General features: G+C 46.6%; 3 protein-coding genes across 4 annotated transcripts; 1 reads left to right on the forward strand and 2 right to left on the reverse strand.

The window, feature by feature from the left end:
- Window positions 1-1,001: 1,001 nt before the first annotated feature.
- On the reverse strand, window positions 1,002-9,724 carry TMED8 (transmembrane p24 trafficking protein family member 8). Of its 2 annotated transcripts, XM_027672526.1 has the most exons (6): window positions 9,358-9,724; window positions 8,274-8,352; window positions 5,590-5,719; window positions 4,515-4,656; window positions 3,947-4,246; window positions 1,002-2,931 (listed from the first exon to the last, which is right to left on the reverse strand). In XM_027672526.1, the coding sequence occupies exons 1-6, from the start codon at window positions 9,707-9,709 to the stop codon at window positions 2,714-2,716; spliced, it is 1,221 nt and encodes a 406-aa protein (XP_027528327.1). In that variant the 5' UTR covers window positions 9,710-9,724; the 3' UTR covers window positions 1,002-2,713. The 2 variants fall into 2 exon arrangements, with proteins under 2 accessions (XP_027528327.1, XP_027528335.1); XM_027672534.1 differs by lacking the exon at window positions 8,274-8,352 and having other exon boundaries at window positions 9,358-9,444.
- SAMD15 (sterile alpha motif domain containing 15) lies at window positions 9,723-13,897 on the forward strand. The gene is made up of 3 exons (XM_027672543.1): window positions 9,723-9,894; window positions 10,047-10,145; window positions 12,455-13,897. Exons 1-3 carry the CDS (start codon window positions 9,757-9,759, stop codon window positions 12,764-12,766), a joined length of 549 nt encoding a protein of 182 aa, XP_027528344.1. The 5' UTR covers window positions 9,723-9,756; the 3' UTR covers window positions 12,767-13,897.
- An 80-nt stretch (window positions 13,898-13,977) lies between these two features.
- Window positions 13,978-16,936, reverse strand: NOXRED1 (NADP dependent oxidoreductase domain containing 1). The gene is given in 6 exon segments (XM_027698482.1): window positions 13,978-14,182; window positions 14,184-14,330; window positions 14,930-15,011; window positions 15,014-15,206; window positions 16,666-16,791; window positions 16,793-16,936. Coding segments are annotated over 6 exon segments (831 nt in total). The 3' UTR covers window positions 13,978-14,043.
- Between the last annotated feature and the right edge of the window lie 636 nt (window positions 16,937-17,572).

The following is a 17,572-nucleotide window of genomic DNA, read 5'->3' on the forward strand; positions in this document are numbered from 1 at the left end:
GTGACTCAGTATAATAGGTTCATAGAATCATAGAATATGGTGAGTTGGAAAGGGACCCATCAGGATCATCAAGTGCAATTCCTGGGCCTATGCAGGACACACCGAGAATCACACCATGTGGCTGAGAGCGTTGTCCAAACACTTCTTGAACTCAGACAGGCTTGGTGCTGTGACTTCCCTGGGGAACCTGTTCCAGTACTCAACAACCCTTCAGGTAAAAAACTTTTTCCCGATATCCAACTTAGACCTCCCCTAACTCAGCTTCATGCCGTTTCCTCTAGTCCTGTCACCGGTCATGAGAGTGAAGAGATGGGTACCTGCCCCCCTGCTTCCCCTCGTGAGGATACTGAAGACCATAATGAGGTCTGCTCCAGGCTGAACAGCTGCTCCTCATACGGCTTCCCCTCAAGACCCTTCACCATCTTTGTTGCTCTCCTTTGGATGCTCTCTAAGAGCTTAATGTCTTTCTTATATTGTGGTGTTCCAAACTGCACACAATATTCAAGGTGAGGCTGCACCAGTGCAGAGCAGAGCAGGACAATCCCCTCCCTCGGCTGGCGATGCTTTGCCTGATGCCTCCCAGGACACGGTTGGCCCTCCTGGCTGCCAGGGCACTGCAGACTCATATTCAACTTGTTATCGACCAGGACCTTCAGGTCCCTTTCTGCAGTGCTGCTGTCCGGCCTCTCATTCCCCAGTCTATACACACAAAACACAAACGATCAAATGGTGTTAAATCACTGGTTTATATCAACAAACATACTGCTACTTTTCTGTTACAAGTGAAGAGCATCACTCCATCTGTAACATCTAGGAACTTGATAGACAAAAGATGAAAAAAAAGAACACCTTAACTAAGTTGCTCAGGCATGATTCAAGTGCTGTACAAAGGCCACAGGATGGTCCTTCATTTCATCCAAGAGAGGCTAAAGGAAGGAATAGCCCTCTCCAAGCTGCTGAATGAAAGAGCATTCTGCTCTGACAGATACTAAGCCCTACTGTTCTGTCTCCTTGTAAGATTGTCCTGTGCTTGCCATGCTTAAGTAAGGCAGCTTTGCAGTTCCCCCCCACCCAGGAGCACACGCTCTCTCTTTTGAGAGAGGCAGCTGTTTTCTGCTCATCTCAGGGCCCAAAGCAGCAACAACTCTTCTCCTTATCCTGACCAACTCTGCTCCATGCCTGCTCACTGAGAAAGCACAGCTTGGACCACAGTGGCTCTTTGCATTACTACTCCTTCTCCTCCCAGCTTGGGCTGGTCTACTGTAGTCTGATTGTTTCTCTTACCATTTTGACCTAATAGTTTGACTGCTCTGGGGCAGTGAATAAGTAAGCAGAGACAGTTAAAAGAGCAAGCTTGAATATGGAGCAAATTGCACAGCATTACAATATACCCTTCATAGGAAATAGGCAGCCCTCCTACGAGAGCAAAATCTTTGGCTTTAATTACCCCAAAATAATTTTGTCCATCATTCCCTCTCAATAGAAGGAATGGACCAAGCAAAGGTGCTTTACCGGGACAATTTAAAAATAAAACTCAGAACTCTACTAGTATCACCACACAAACAGCCATTTTGCATCTCTTCAAAGAGGTATCAAAATGTAAACACAGCAGTATTCTTAGAAAAGAGAATGATTTCATGTTAAAAATATTAAAATAAACAACAGTTACTGATAAACATATTTTAAAATTCATCACTGATGGATTTAACTTCTTCCTTGTTCAATTCTGCCACTACTTGAGCAGAAAGTGATCACTAGTACCATCACGAGTCACCAAAACATGCCAAGGAACTTCCTAACAATACCTTTGCAATATCAATAGCAGCTGACAAGCTACATTTCTCTGGGGAACCTTGCTACATATGGTTGTAATACCAGTGAACCAACATGCTGCTACTAAGAAACATTTCTTGTATATTTATTGGTTGTATTCCAACCACTTTGTATTTATTCTGCTTCACATTTGGATTAGAGAAAAAACTTTTGGTAGTCATGGAAGTTTTAATCACCTACATATCCCTACAATTAACAAATATAACATCCAGTTCTTAATCTGTAGTAAAACCCTCTTTCGGACTACTAGGTGTGCACCCTGTTCAAACAGAAGTTGTCACTGCTATTTGGGGCCCACCTTTTGTAGCACTGCCAAGCCACTGGAGCTGCTGGCCAGCTGCACCCCCACTTGTGTGAGTGAAGGAAGCACTGACTGCTGGTGACTGTAGTGGTGGTAGGTTACCCTGGCTGGGTGACAAGCCAGCTGTGCTTTTGGCTCATTGCAACTGACAGCTGCCCTCTAGTGATGCAGATGCAGCAGGAGAGTTGGAAAAGTTATTCACAAAATAGTAACAGATTATTTTCACTTCATTTTGTACCAGCACAAAAGATCAGAACCATGGCCATCTGAACCTGGTTCCTGGGCAATTACCAGCTGTGATGTAAGGGCCCAGCCCGATGCCTGCACAGAGCAGACCTCCCAAAGACTTAGAGAAAGAGCAGATGCCTGGGAACAACCAGGCAGTCACAACTACCTTTCTCCCCTGGGACAGTGGGGAAGAAGGGTGTGGGGAGAAACCAGTTCATGTCTGAAGAAGAGCCATAAGAATTGTGCCTTGGTTCTGATGCATAGCAGTGCCCATCAGGCAGTACCAGGGCTGGGTGGCAGCCTGCTACGCTCACCATTACCTGCCTGCCATCCCTGCCCCTTCCCTTTTCTTCAGCTCATGTAATAGACATGAAAGAAGAGAGTCTTATTGCGGAGGAGAGAGTATGAGTTATCAAATTTCAGCAGGTAGATGCCCTCGCCTGGGTACTCATGGCTGCCTGCCTGCACCTCCCGATGGCTGTTCCTCCGATACACAGGCATGATCTCTCCATAGCGGTTCCGCAGATAGCTTTTGGAGCCCCTTTCCACATCACCAGCAGGGGAGAGTCCTGAATGGAGAGAGGAGACAAGTAGGCCAGAACCTGTTAAGCCACTAGGCTGTCCAGAAAAAGACCAACAAGGCTGGAATGCAGCACAGACATGCAGCCATATGGAAGGCTAACTATGACAGCATTACCTACAGCGTCTCCTCTGACCTTTCTGCAAATAATTCCCACAAAGTCCAGTCTTCCTTATCATAACAAAGGACATACTAAGAAGCAGTTCTTTTGGGAATACTGATGGGAGAGTATTCACTTGCCTGCCAGTCCGGTCTCCTCTCCCTGAACTTACGTTTTAGACACCTCACTGCTTTTATACACATAACAGCAATCCAGTGATACAGCCCTGAAGCAAAAGAAAGGCGGGGTAAGCTCTTATCTACAACCTCATTGGGTTTACATCCTCAATTCACTTCTCCAAGAGGATTCCTCATACAGGAACCTACCCCTCTTTGGATCGCCTGCAAAATTCAGACACCAACCCCACAGCTACACTGGTCACACACACACTGAAGCCACGAAACAGGCAACATTGCTGTGTGTTTCACAAGTACAAAGTAGCAATGCTTTCAAATGCAGTCAGAAGGAGCTACTGATGTACTAGGGGAAAAAAAAGAAAACAACAAAAAACCAACAACCAACCAATCAAAAGAAACCAACCCAGAAATAAATCTTTTTGCCTCCGCTCCACCAAAAATTTCTGTCTAAGAGTCTAAGAAAAACAGTCGGTAAAATTTGAGACTTTAATCTTTTTATCAGCAAGAAGCTGACTGAGTGAATTTTGATTTTATTTTTCAATGTGCTCAATTTTAAGAAGGCTTTTGGAGAGAACAGCCATTGATATATGCTGAAGCAGGAAGAGCTAAATGCTTTCTTATCACAGTCTAACCAAGAACCCAAAAGGCTGCAAAGATAGCAAATGGGTTGAGTAAACAAAGTAGATGGAAATTATAGCATCTGACAGACACTCTCAGCAGCACAGCAATAAGCACCACAAATTAACCTTTTTAAGATCTGCACTAACCTTCAATTTCCTCGTCCTCCTCTTCATCCTCTTCATCACTGGATTCACTGACCTGAACAGTAATGGCTGTGTTAGTAACCGTGGTCCAGTCAAAATAGACTCCAAACCCAATGTCATAGTCATCTGTAGCAAACTCCCAGCAAATGCATTTCCCATCAGGGTGGGTTGGCACACGGACTGTCACCACTTCGCCTCGCTTCACCACCATCCGGCCATTCTTCTCCTTTCCCATCTTGGCTTTGAATTCCTTCATCTTCTCAGTGGTCCACATGGTGGGTGCAGCAAGAGGGGGAGGCTGAGCTGAAACAAGGGAAAAGATCACAGGCTCACCTGTCTTTTCACTACTGACAAACCATTATCTGAAAACAGTGAAGCTATTTCTGATAAGGCCTTTGCATTCTGGGGTCTGCTCCCAGAAGCCCTGGATGTGAAGTTTTTCCACTTGCTACCCAGGAGCCCAAATTTCCAGCAGGAATTAGAAGGGTTTCCAGGACAGTCTCTGCTCTTCTCTAGCCAGGGTAGCCACTTAAAAAATTACCCAAACAAATGTTTTGCCTTCAGGACTCACCTTTCCTCTGCTCCCCAAGGAGGTCTGCAGTCTCCAGCTCAGCCGAGAGGATATCCACAGCACCAGTGTGATCTGACTGAATCATGACTATATCCCCTACTCCCTGAGGTACATGGTAGTTGGTTACCCAAACACCAGCTTCCTGCACAAAGCATGTAAGAAACATTGTCACAAAGACCATCCTAGTTAAAAAGTCTCTGGCTGGATTTGAAACAACTCATTAGTAATTCAGGCATCTTTATGAAACCAAGTCAGACATGCAGAAGCTTCTGTTAGTGTAAAAAGAACTGGCTGGCTCCAAGACACCTCTAGGCATTGTTTCCCCCACAGCACCAAAGTCATGAACTTTGAAGTCAAATACTGCATTAGTCTCACAAATTACACACCCCTTGACCTCCCTGGGAGTCCTTGGGCAGGCACATCTTTGCATCTGCTTCAGAGTTAACTGTCACCCCTCAACAAAGCAGCAGCCTTATAGATTTTGCTTACTACTCTTGGAAAGAGTTCTTAAGACACAATCTCTCTAGGGAGAGCCTTTCAGCTCTGTGTGCATCTAGACTACAGCCACAATGAAACTGTCATAGCTGCATCTGAGTTAAAAGTCCATCTAGTTTACTAGGCCTCTCTCCTCATATATGCAAACTCACAGGTCCTGAGCTGGGTGTCATTTGCACAAGTTTTCCTGACTCTATCTGTAAGGCAAACAAACTGGCTGCTCGCAAGAAAAAACAAAAGACTTTCAGTTTCCTCTTCCATAAATCTGCAAGAAGGGAATTCCCAGAAGCACCAGACAAGAGGCAGAAGGTGAGAATTACCTAGAAGCCTTATAGAGTAAAAAACTGTAAGGAAGCGAGGAGCAGCCAAACACATGAGATGGATTTTGCAAATCAGACTTATAACATTTACTTCCCACTAACGTATAGAAAAAAAATGTAACTGAATCTATGTCAATACTACTTTTATCTTAACATAACCCTTAGAGCCTCAGTCCCATAGCCTTAAGCACCCAAGTAGGGTGAGAAAACTCTCACTGCGCCTCTGTCCTTGCTTTCAGACATAAGAAACATCCACCTACCTTTTTGAGGGAATGGATTTTGTCAGGCAGCTTCTCTTCTAGTTCAGCCACTTCCTGGTCCTCCAAAGTGTCAGCTTCTTCCTTCGAATCCTCTGTCATGCCCGTACTCAGGTGTGACCCAATCTGTGACCTTTCAGAGGAAGAGAGCACTACAATTCACCATTTGCACCCAGGGCACTGTCAGCAGAGGAATCACTCCACTCTGGAACTCAAATTCAAATGACCTGAAGAGAACAAGCCTCTGTGGTCACCACCTGCCAGCTGCACAAAGAACCCTTAACACCCCAGTCCTGCCATCTCTGCGTGACTATCTTCCATGTGAGCCAGAGAGAGCAACTTCAGTGGAATACTCCTTATTTACTGTCCTTTAAACGGCAGAAATTCACTGCACTCACCCCACAGCATGCTAGCTCACCAACACTGTACTAAGGGCAGACATCAGTGCCAACTTTTCTGCCCAAGAAAGGACAACTTCTTTTGTGTCAGCTACTGCATGACATCTGCATACTCCATCAGAAGTCATCTGATCAATAAAAGAACGCAAGACAGTTTTGACAGCCATCCTGAGAATGCCATCTATTTAAGTAGCCCATTATGCCTTTCCAATAGCAAGCCCAACAGATACAAGGAGCACCCAGGTGTCTCTGCCATATTCAAATACACTTCCCACAGATAAGCAAGCTCTAAGACATACAATGGCAGCACAGTACTAGCAAAGAGGTCCAAGTACCACACTGTAACAATAGGACATGTTAAAACAAAAAGAAAGGTTTGTAGCAGGAAAAGAATGGGCAAGAAAGGAAAGATCTTTTGCATTTATTCTTGGTTGAGGACTTTGTTTTAAATTATATTGAAAAAATGCTGCATTTTTTCAATAGGAAAGACTTATCATCCCAAATGAACTCAGATGGATGCCAGCAGTGTGTCTGTCCTCTGTAACGCTCTCATTATATACCTGAAACTTACATGAGAAGCAACCTAGTATTAAATACGAATAGAAACAGTTGCCCTTTTGAAAAGCAAAGCCTTCTCACAGCACTATAAAACCAATGTCAACTGCTTTAGTCTTAAGAATCAGAAACTTGAGAACACAGCAGTAATGGAAAGTATATGCATTTCCTCCAATGTCTCCTTTCAGAAACTAGAAATATTGTCATTAGCAAGAAAGCAAACTATCAGTATAGTTTGGAATAGTTAAAAAAAACCCAAAACAAAACAAAAACACATGCTCAGTTCAGATATATTCCTTCCTGAATCCACAGAGAATACTTGAACAGGGCAAATGTGGCTCTTGTTTCCAAATCTTTACTCCCATGGTAGTACAGAAACAGCCATTTTTTACTTAAACTCTCTCAACAGTGTGATTTCCTCTCCTAGAACTGGCAGGATCAGAAGGTCTGTAAGTACAACTCAAACGAGTTGAATTTCAGGATCAGAAAATGGCAGCAGATGAACAAGATAAGAAAAGAAAATTATTGGAGAGAATAATTTTTCAAAAGAAGAATTCTTAGACTTCTATGCCATCATTTTCCAGCCTATTTGCCCCTTAGTTTAGCAGTTGCGTGGACTCACCTAGAAGGGCTATTTGGTCACTTGCTACCATAGGTGCACACATGTCCCTCAACATAGGAGCTAACAGCTTTGCAATTTTTTCCTCTGGACAACATGGATACCTAAGAGTCTCATTGAAAGATTAGGAAGGGCTACACAGGCTTTACAGGCAGACTTACAAAGATAGAGTTCAGCTGATTCCTCCTCACACAACCCTTCTGGATCATCTCCATCCCTTTCAAAGGAAATCTAACTTAAGACAACTTTGTTAGGTAACTTCCACAGGTATCCATCATCTACTCTGGCCACTTTGCTCATGGTCTGTATTGATCTCTTAAAAGAAAAACAGAGGATATTACAGGGAGATGGAAGAACTGATTTAGAGTCAAGAAGGCTGATACATAGGTCATCAGCATCAAGCCAAGATGGCATCAAACTGCTCCCTTAGTAAGTAGGGTAGTTTTTCTTTCCTGGATTTTTTTCCGTCTTTCTCAGTGAAGCTGTGGTCTACCCACTGTAATTAATTCACACATTTTTGAAACCGTATCCTGTGCATCGAATGTATAATGGCAAATGAAACTCCACTGCATATGTGCTTGTAACCAATGAAATTACTTGGCCACAAACACCACATGCCCAACAGATACCAACAAGCCAAACATCTGACAACAGGGCTGATAGGCAGCAGAAAACAAAGTATGAAGAAAAAAGCCAAAATCTTGTCAAGAAAACAGTAAAAGGTGTTTTCATGTACAGCCTCCATCGAAATTACAGACAGTGGGAATGCTCAATTACTAAAATATCCTTCAGATGGAACACTGAAAATTTTCCACTGAAAGTTTATTAGCTTTTACAATAGACTACAAAACTTTGCAGGGTTCCTTTCACCCTGAATTACTCTGTGATTTGAATAGCTGAGCCATGAACTACACCTCATAAGCTTTAAAACAATCTTAAAGCCTGTAAGAACAGGCCCTCTCATACTCATTCCGGTATTTACTGTCCCAAAGCAGACAATTCAATCTCCATTCCCTTCCTTTTACCTGCACAGAACAAACTGCCACACAGAAGAGGTCACAGGGGTGAAACAGACTGTCATGCATGTGGGCCACAACACACAAGAATTTTCCTACCCGCTCTGCGAAGTACTGGACTCCAAAGAATCAACTAGCTGATCTGCAGGCTCTGTCTTTTGGGCTGAGTCTTCATTTTCTAACAACAAAGAGAATATAAGAAGAGAAGGTGAAATAAATGTTTCATGTTTATAATACACTGACAGGAGGAAAAACTGCAGCCAGCCCTCAAATGTTGACAAGGTCACAGCTGTGGAACAAAGAGCTGTGCCAACCAGTTTTTCGTGTTATGAGCTGTATCTAGCACCTTGCAGAACAAAGATTTTTAATTGCCTCAACCCTAGGAAAGGGAGAACAAAAACCTATGCATGTTTTTGGTACAGACCCATTCTCAGAAGCAGGATTCACTCAGGAACCACCAATCCCAGCTTTGGAAGGACATAACAAGGCCAAATTTCATCACGTAAAACTGAGCTGACAAAGCCCTCGAAAAAGCAAACATGCAGTGGTTCCCACAGGGCGCTGACGAGATGGAAATTCCCAGGCCCCTGCTAAAAGGACTGTTTATAAAGATGGCTCCTGATCTCCCCCGAGTGTCCTGAACTCGGGGAAAGCTCTGTCCCCACACGACTGCCGTACACGCTCCACAGCCCTGCTGCCCGATTGCATTAAGGCAGCGAACCGGGCACGGACAAGTTCCAGCTGTCGCAGGTCGCCGATGATGCCCCTTGGAGCCGCTGGCCCTTCCCAAGAGCCGGCTGGAGCTGGGAGGCACCTCTAGCCCGGGGCCCCGCGCCCGCGGCAGAGACCGCACGGCGGGGGCAGCCCGGCTCAGGCGGGACGGGGTCTGTTTCGCCGGGGAAAGCACAAACCTCCATCAATCCTCGCTCTTCCCCCCGCAGGGGGGAAACGCCAGGAACTCCAGCTGCAGTCCCAGGCGCCCGAGCGCAGGTGTGCCGGCAGGGGAGCAGGTGAGCTCGGCAGTCCAGGTACGCCCGGAGACCACAGAGCCATCCGAGAGATCTGCCAGCGCGGAAATTCGGCTTCTCCGCGAGAAACGAGGGAGTTTGCTTTCCACTCTCCCCGTAAGGCCAAAGCTAAAATACGCGCCGGCAGGCTGCCCCTTCCCCTACCCAGCCCGTACCTGCGGGGCCTCGGGACGCGGTGCCGCCGCCCGGAGGCTCGAAGCGGGAACCGCCGGCGGCGGAGAGCGCGGCCGACATAGGCACGGCTCGGCGGGACAGCGGAAACACCCGAGCAGGGCCGAACCGCGGCGGCCGGCCCGGCGGAAACACCCGAGCGGGGGCGTGTGAGCCCGGGAGGAGGGAGATGGTGGCGCCTTGGTGCTCATCCCTCAGCCTCCCCCCTCGGCAACGCAGCCAATCAGCATCTAGTTCTGCAGAGCCGTGGGGCGCGGGCGGCGTTGCAGGCTGACAGCGCGGAGGAGGTGGCGGAAGGGAGAATGGGGTGCGCCTCTGGGAAGTGGCGGTTACCATGGTAACGGATCCCGGAAAGACGCCGGGGCGGCCTGGGGAAGAAGGTGATGGAGCCGCGCCCGGGGCCCGAGCCTGAGCCCGAGCTCCAGGGCGCGGGGGTGCCGCGGTCCGCCTGCCCCTTCTTGACCTGGAGTGCCGAGGAGGCGGCGAAGTGGGTGGCACACCTCGGCTTCCCCCAGTACGAGGTGCGGGGCTGCCCCCGCCCTGAGCGCCGCCTGCGCCGATGGCCCTGAGCTCTGAGTGTGTGTGTGTGTGTGTGTGAGCGAGCGTGTGTGAGCGGCAAGAGGGGCGGCAGTAGCAGAGGGCGACCCGCCTCTCCCTCTGCTCCCCTGCCCAGGAATGCTTCAGGGCCAACGGGATCACCGGCCGCCGCCTCGTCCTCGCCAACTGCTCCAACCTGCCCGCCATGGGCGTCACGGACTTCGGCCACATGCAGGTGCGCCTGGCGGGTCCCGGGGCTCCCTCAGCCCCCTGACTCCCCTCGCTAACCTTTATTGCTGGGAAGCAGGCTGGGCCATGGCCTGCCCAGGCAGATCGCAGATTCAAAGAGTGAGCCTGGAACTGAACAACCAAACTTGTTCAGCCAAACAGTCACATTTTTAGAGTCTTTTCAAGTACAGATCTTTAGCTGGCCACAGCTGGGGCACCAGAAGTGCACCAGGAGTACTTGGCCTTTCTTTAAGCCTATGTTGTTCCCTTGGCCTCATAAAATTGCTTAGCAAGATGCACACACCTTTTTTTAGATACCACTCAGAATTTCTTTTTAGTAATTTTCCACTTACTCATTTGTAGAACTTCTGAAAATCTAGTCAGATTTAACCTGCAGCAGTCGAGCCACTGGTCTCAAGCAGCAAAAAGGCCACTCATTTTTACTTCCTTGTTTTGACCGTTTTCTTTTCAAACCTGCATATTTTTTTAACAGACACTAATGGTTAAGAACTGACTTTGGGGGTTACAATATGGCCTTCCAGAGCTTCCTAAAGGTTCAGAAAATCAACAGGTTGACTTAAATTTCATAACCCTTCTTCCTTTCCCTAATGGAAACCTCAGAGGGACTTGGGGCTGCATTTACAAAGCCAAATTGTCTGTTTTGCATCATAATTTGATGTTACTTTCCCCAGAAGACATAGGTAGAAGTTCAAATAACCTGGAAGAGAGAAAAATCTTTATGCTCTGATGACTAGAGTATTAGCACAGTTTGATTTGTTCTTGAGCACCAAAATGCTATTTCACTACCATTCTGCCTGGCTGCACAATCTTAACTGTTTGAAACGATATATGCCACCAAAAAGACTGACTATAGCCATGAGTTTGCCTGCTGCTTTGAGAGGAAAGCATCAATTTACAAGACTTAGTTTTTCAGACAACAGCCCTTCAAGAATATTTCAGGTACAAGCAGGTAGAGCCTTTATAGTCATTTGTGCTTACCAAAGGTGGCAAGAACTTTATAGCCTTTGTAAGCCTCACCCTCATATTGGGATATAGGGATTGTGTATGGTGGTAATGCAACTGTTGAGAAATACTTAGCCGTGGGTTAAGGGTACCAACTGTAACCTTCCTCCTGTAGGAACTGAAATTCCTCAGGATAAGTGATAGCCAGCATAGTGCAGCAAGCTTGGAAATGAAACTGTCTCTGTAATGTTTTCCAAAGCTTGCAAGTAAACTGGGAACATCTCACAGACTTCAGTGGAACCTAGATGTTCTTGAAGATTATGCCTTATCCTGTTAGTTATTTGTGTTTTAAAGAACTTTTCTGTGATGAAATCCAAGCATGCAGAGCTCTGCAGGACGTGGCCCTGTGAGTCTTTCAGGAAGTGTGCACTAGAGCAGGTGAAACGTTAAGGCCATCACTTTCCGACAAGAAATATAAACTAAAGGCTGTGAGCAGTTGAAACTGATACAGTTACTATGGAAATAAAAGTGATAGCATCAGCTCAGTGAGACAGAAACTGTTTGCAGTTTAGGGGAAATGGCAATTTGGTAGAGAACTACACAGCTAATTAGGTGGAAGCGATGCAGCATGGGCAAGTGACATTACTGCTGGTTTTAATCCCACTGTGTTGGTATTTTATATATCAAAACCACTGAAGATACCAGTCTGGTGTTCTTTTGTTATCACACAAAGTAGGGTACTACTCTTCAGAGTCAAGCCCAAGTTGGGAGAAGATTTTGAGCAAATACTGTGAAAAATCAGTAAAACTTTGAGAATTGTATTTTGAAGCTTCAGTCGAATCAGATGGTTACATTCTCAGAAGTGACTTCAAAAATAATGGCAAGGCTCTGTTCACTGACAGTTCCAGGTCTAGCTGGCTCACACAGCCATTTTCTTAATGAGCAATATGACTTACTGCTAATTAGTTTTTACTCTTGTGTTTAGACTCTGCTGTTGACATTATAACTTAAACAGCAATGATTTTGAAATAAGCAGGAGAGATTGCAGCTCATTCACCTGTAACTTATTTGTTCTTCAAGTGCAAAGAGGAACGTGGAGCTAGTTATGCCACTAAGAGACCAGATGTGATGTCATCCCCCACAGTAAATCTGGAGAAAAAGGAATCTGCTCTGCTTTTACAATGTCACATGGGGCTTATGGGTTCAGATCCCTCTTGTGTTGCAACTTCAAGTGTGAAACTGTTCCAGAATTCAGAAATTCAGTTCTTTTTCCTGCTGCTCTGACACAGAATGAATAGCTTTAGCTGTTGCCCTGTGAAATGAGAATTTGTGGCATTTTATCTTGTATTTCAGGAAATTTCACGACATGTGCGAGAGTTGCTGGGGATTGAGGAGCCTCTCTTCAGCAGATCCATTGCCCTCCCATACAGAGACAACATGGGTCTCTTCCTAGAGAGAAAGTCCCGAACAGGAAAGAAAGCAGATGCCCTCACTTTCACAGAGTTTATCGAAAAAGCAGGACTGGAGCCCTATACTACAGTTTTTCCTTTGCCACAGTCCCAGACCACAGTGGAAGCAGATACAGTGCCTTCTTTGGAAGGATCCCAGACTGGGGTAGAAGCAGATGCTCTCCCTGTCTCGCAAGACACCCGAAGGCAGAATTAGAGACTCAGGCTGCACTTCCACCTTGTAAGAAGCCCAGCAGCAACAGCAGACTAGACCCTTATTACCTTGCAGATTGTCCAAGGAGGTACAGTTCCACCTTTTCCCAATTATAGAAAAGGCCACTGCAGCTCTTAGACGTTTGATTAGACCAAACACATCCCCACATTGTCTCTTTCCTGCAATCCTTCATTTGCTTACAGGAACCAAGTGAAGCAGAAGCTCTAGGTCAGACCACTGTCTGTCTTTCACTTCTGCTTCACAGTTGATTAAAAAGACCAAAAAACAATCATATGCATATTTTAACCACAAGTGATTGATGACAACTTGCCAGATGCTCAAGTGAATAGATTTCTCCCAGTCTTTAGTGCTGGCAGAGTGGGCTCACTTTTAAGCCCGGGTGTAAGATAAATGGCACATAAAATAACAGGCGTAACAGGTGTGGCTACAGCTGCTGTCAGCCATCATAATTAAGTGAGGGGCCTCGTTGCAATGTGCACAACTAATCCCTGGCCTCCCCACAGAAATTATTTCCTGTGAGGTGAAACCAGGCAGGCAGTGTCTTATCATGGTAAACAGTACTAAAACACGATAGATGGTGGCAAGAAGCATGAGGGAATACTGTAAGCTGAACCAGAGAATTTAGGGAATTAAGCTTCCTTTTTCCTGGGTGGATTTGGACAGATTAACCAGTTACTTCCTTTTTCCTTGAAGGATATATCACATAGTCTGTGGTGGTGAGGGCGGAGTGCATTATTACCAGCAAGGAAGTAGAAGTAAGTGCTGATTAAAGCCTGGCTCAACAGAAAGAGTGCTCCTGACTAAATCATTAGTATGTTGCCAGGATTCAATACCTTTATTGAGATCCCCCATTGGGATTAAAAAAATAAAAGGATAAAAAAAGGCTGGGCCTGATCCTGTTTAGTTTGTTACACCAAAGCAGTAGTCACTACAAAATATATATAATTTTTTCTGTAATTCAGTTTTCTTTTGAAGCTGCAACAGAAACACAGTGAAACTGAAGTAGTTCATAGACCAAGAAGACTATGTAATAAGCAAATTCAGAAAAAAAAGAGAAAAGCTCAGGCAGCCAGGGGTAAGTGGGTTTGTTGAACAGTCTAGAGAATGAAACGTGTAGAAGAAAACGTGTACATAGGGTTGTTAGCTGGAATAGTTTAAAAAGTCCGAGAGTGAACAGTGCTGGTTCTCACACCCCTTAGTCCCATGAGGAGGCTGGGATGAGATCTCAGCAAAGCATTCTGGATGGGCTTCATTATGGTTTATGAGAATTTAGAATCATACTCAGCAGTTTCCTCTGGAATTTCTGAGAAAATGTTGGAAGCAGCTGTGAAGCATGGAGATTTGTCATCCAGTATCACACCAGGCTCCACTACAGCTGATTAGTGCTGATTACCCACATTGCTTTGTAGACCAGTCTCCAGAGGATGCCTGGTCTAGTAGAGCACCAGGCATGGGATGGCACTGGAGAAGCTCTCTCTATTCTAGCAGCTGGCTAAGGAGAGACTTTCTCATTGGTACAGCTGTCAAGTCAAACCAGGAAAAGGTTCTGGGAAGAGAAAACAAATAAAAACATTTGCAGACAACTGCAGTCCAAAGCAGCTTGTTAATAAGGTGACAAATAATGGTTTTCTTCAATGTCTGACTGCAAGACTCTTCCTTGGGCCTTTGAGAAACAATCAGACTCAAAGACTTGAATATAAAATGTTCCAGGCATTACTCTGCCAAGTGGAGCAAAACTGAGCCTAATGGCTCTAGAACAATCCTGCACAAGCAGGAGTAATTTCCCTCAAGCAGTATTCCCCTGCCTAAACATCCTAGTTCGTGAACTGCTATAAATTCATTACCCCTAAGAACTGTCCTCTCTAGGTATTCCCATAGGAATTTTTGTTTTCTTCATTCGGTGCCCCGGTCCTGCTCATGGGATTCAGACAACCCTGATAAGTAACTAAACAGGAACAAGAGACAAAATATCTCAGTCCAGGTCTTTTATTGCTAATGCATCATCTAAAACAATCTTCTCTGGCAGGTATGTGGTCCTAAGGGCAACACAGAGTTCAGCATCTTCCAACCCAATAAGACAGCCCTTGTTTTAGCTGTGGGATGGGGCAAGTTTCAGAGCGAAGGGGAAGCCTGGACAAGCAGTACCTCAGCATTCCACCGTTTACTTTCTCCTCTTGAGTCATCAAAGAGGCAAAACCCTTGCTGACAAAACTCTTGCACACAAACCTGGACAGGAAGTTTTCTGCTCTGCCCACATGGAGCAGCATTCAGGAAAACTGAGGTCATTGAGTAGTTTCAGTGCCTTCTGGTGAGGCAGGTTCTGCCACGTGCTGCTGTTCAGGGCTGCATAGAAAACGGCCACCAGCTATTCAGCATTGATTTTTGTTTTCCTTGAAGGATGAACCCAAGGGTGATGAGGCAGCTGGCAGAAGAACTCACCAAGCTGCTCTCCATCATCTACCAACAGTCCTGGCTCACTGGGGAGGTCCCAGATGATTGGAAGTTGGCGAATGTCACGCCAATCCACAAAAAGGGCTGGAAGGAGGACCCGGGAAACTACAGGCCTGTCAGCCTGACCTCAGTGCCTAGCAAGGTTATGGAGCAGATCCTCCTAAGTGCAATCACATAGCACCTACAGGATGGTCAAGGGATCAGACTAAGCCAGCACGAGTTTAGGAAGGGCAGGTCCTGTCTGACCAACCTGATCTCCTTTTATGATCAGGTGACCCGCCTGATGGATGAGGGGAAGGCTGAGGATGTGTCTACCTGGACTTCAGCAAAGCCTTTGACACTGTCTCCCACAGCATAGTCCTGAAAAGGCTGGCAGCCCATGGCTTGGACAGGACACTCTGTGCTGGGTTAAGAACTGGCTGGATGTCTGGGCCCAGAGAGTGGTGGGGAACGGGGCTGCATCCAGTTGGCGGCTGGTCACTAGTGGTGTCCCCTAGGGATCAGTGTTGGGCCCAGTCCTGTTTAATGTCTTTACTGATGATTTAGATGAGGGGATTGAGTCCATCATCAGCAAATTTGCAGATGACACTAAGCTGGGGGGGAGTGTCGATCATCTGGAAGGCAGGAGTGCACTGCAGAGGGACCTGGACAGGCTGGAGAGTTGGGCTGATTCCAACGGGATGAGGTTCAACAAGGCCAGTGCCGGGTCCTGCACTTTGGCCACAACAACCCCAGGCTGGGGACAGAGTGGCTGGAGAGCAGCCAGACAGAGAGGGACCTGGGAGTTTGGATTGACAGGAAGCTGAACATGAGCCAGCAGTGTGCCCAGGTGGCCAAGAAGGCCAATGGCATCCTGGCCTGGATCAGGAACAGTGTGGCCAGCAGGACTAGGGAAGTGATTCTTCCCCTGTACTCAGCGCTGGTGAGGCCACACCTGGAGTACTGTGTCCAGTTCTGGGCCCCTCAGTTCAGGAGGGATATTGAGGTGCTGGAGCAGGCCCAGAGAAGAGCAACAAGGCTGGTGAAGGGACTTGAGCACAAGTCCTATGAGGAGAGGCTGAGGGAGCTGGGGTTGTTCAGCCTGGAGAAGAGGAGGCTCAGGGGAGACCTCCTCACTCTCTACAGCTACCTGCAAGGAGGTTGTAGCCAAGTGGGGGTTGGTCTCTTCTCCCAGGCAGCTATCAGCAAGACAAGAGGGCATGGTCTTAAGCTGTGCCAGGGGAGGTTTAGGTTAGATATTAGGAAGAAATTCTTTACAGAGAGGGTAATCAGCCATTGGAATGGGCTGCCCAGGGAAGTGGTGGATTCTCTGTCCCTGGAGGTTTTTAAGATGAGACTGGATGTGGCACTTAGTGCCATGGTCTAGTAACCACGGCAGTAGTGGATCAAGGGTTGGACTTGATGATCTCAGAGATCCCTTCCAACCCGGCTGATTCTATGATTCTATGAAATAGAATGTTAATACCAGTGTAGTTCCTGCAGAGAGGGATGGAGGTGTCGAAGCTGTACACAATGCGGGGCTCCTGGATGACAGGACAAATGACAGAGCAGGCGGACAGCACTGTTTGATGGGAGACAGCAGAGGAATGCAATGTCCACCCAGGACAGCAGCTGGGCATTGTTGTAAAAGCATGTAAGAGCAGATGTGACCAACCAGCACCTCTGGGCACTGGAAGCACGATTACCTGTGCTCTGCCACATGCAGGTGAAACACAAACCACTGCTTCAAGGTTGGGACTGCTGTCTGCCTGCCCACAGTGGCACAGAGGACTTTGGTGGCTGCCCATCACTGTTCCTACATGGCAAAGGGTAGCAGCAGAATGACACAAAACAGGCAGCCTCTCTGCCAGGGATAAACATGCACAGAGCTCAGCTTCCTGGCCCGGTTCACGTGGGCTGAATTGAAGCTGAAACAGCCAAGCCTTGGGATCTGGCTAGTTTTCAAGATGTATAAAAAGCTATTTAATAATCTCTGTTTCCTATCTCCCTGAGATGATTAGAAAGAGGATTTTATTCCAAGCATCTCCCTGGAGGACCGTTCTCCCCACTTGTCTTGTTTTATCTAAGAGTTTGTGGGGCAGCTGACAGTGTGTATGGAAGCAGTTGCTGCAATGCTGAAGGCCCATCTCCTCTCCTGGCTGGGCCTTCATAGCCCAGCGAGGAGCTTGTCACAACTGACCCTGCAGCCATGAAAACAAGGAGAGCAATGTTTCTGTTTCAGCGCTACCACCCTGTGGGGGAGATGGTTTCTGCTAGGTGAATATTTAACAATCTGGAGTCTCAGTCACTGACCAAGTTCTTAGTAAATAACAAGGAGAATTTTGAAAAGCCACAGGA

Source organism: Neopelma chrysocephalum, unplaced genomic scaffold, assembly GCF_003984885.1.
Source record: "Neopelma chrysocephalum unplaced genomic scaffold, ASM398488v2 Primary Assembly neopelma1_24, whole genome shotgun sequence".
In the NCBI taxonomy this organism is placed as follows: Eukaryota; Metazoa; Chordata; class Aves; order Passeriformes; family Pipridae; genus Neopelma; species Neopelma chrysocephalum.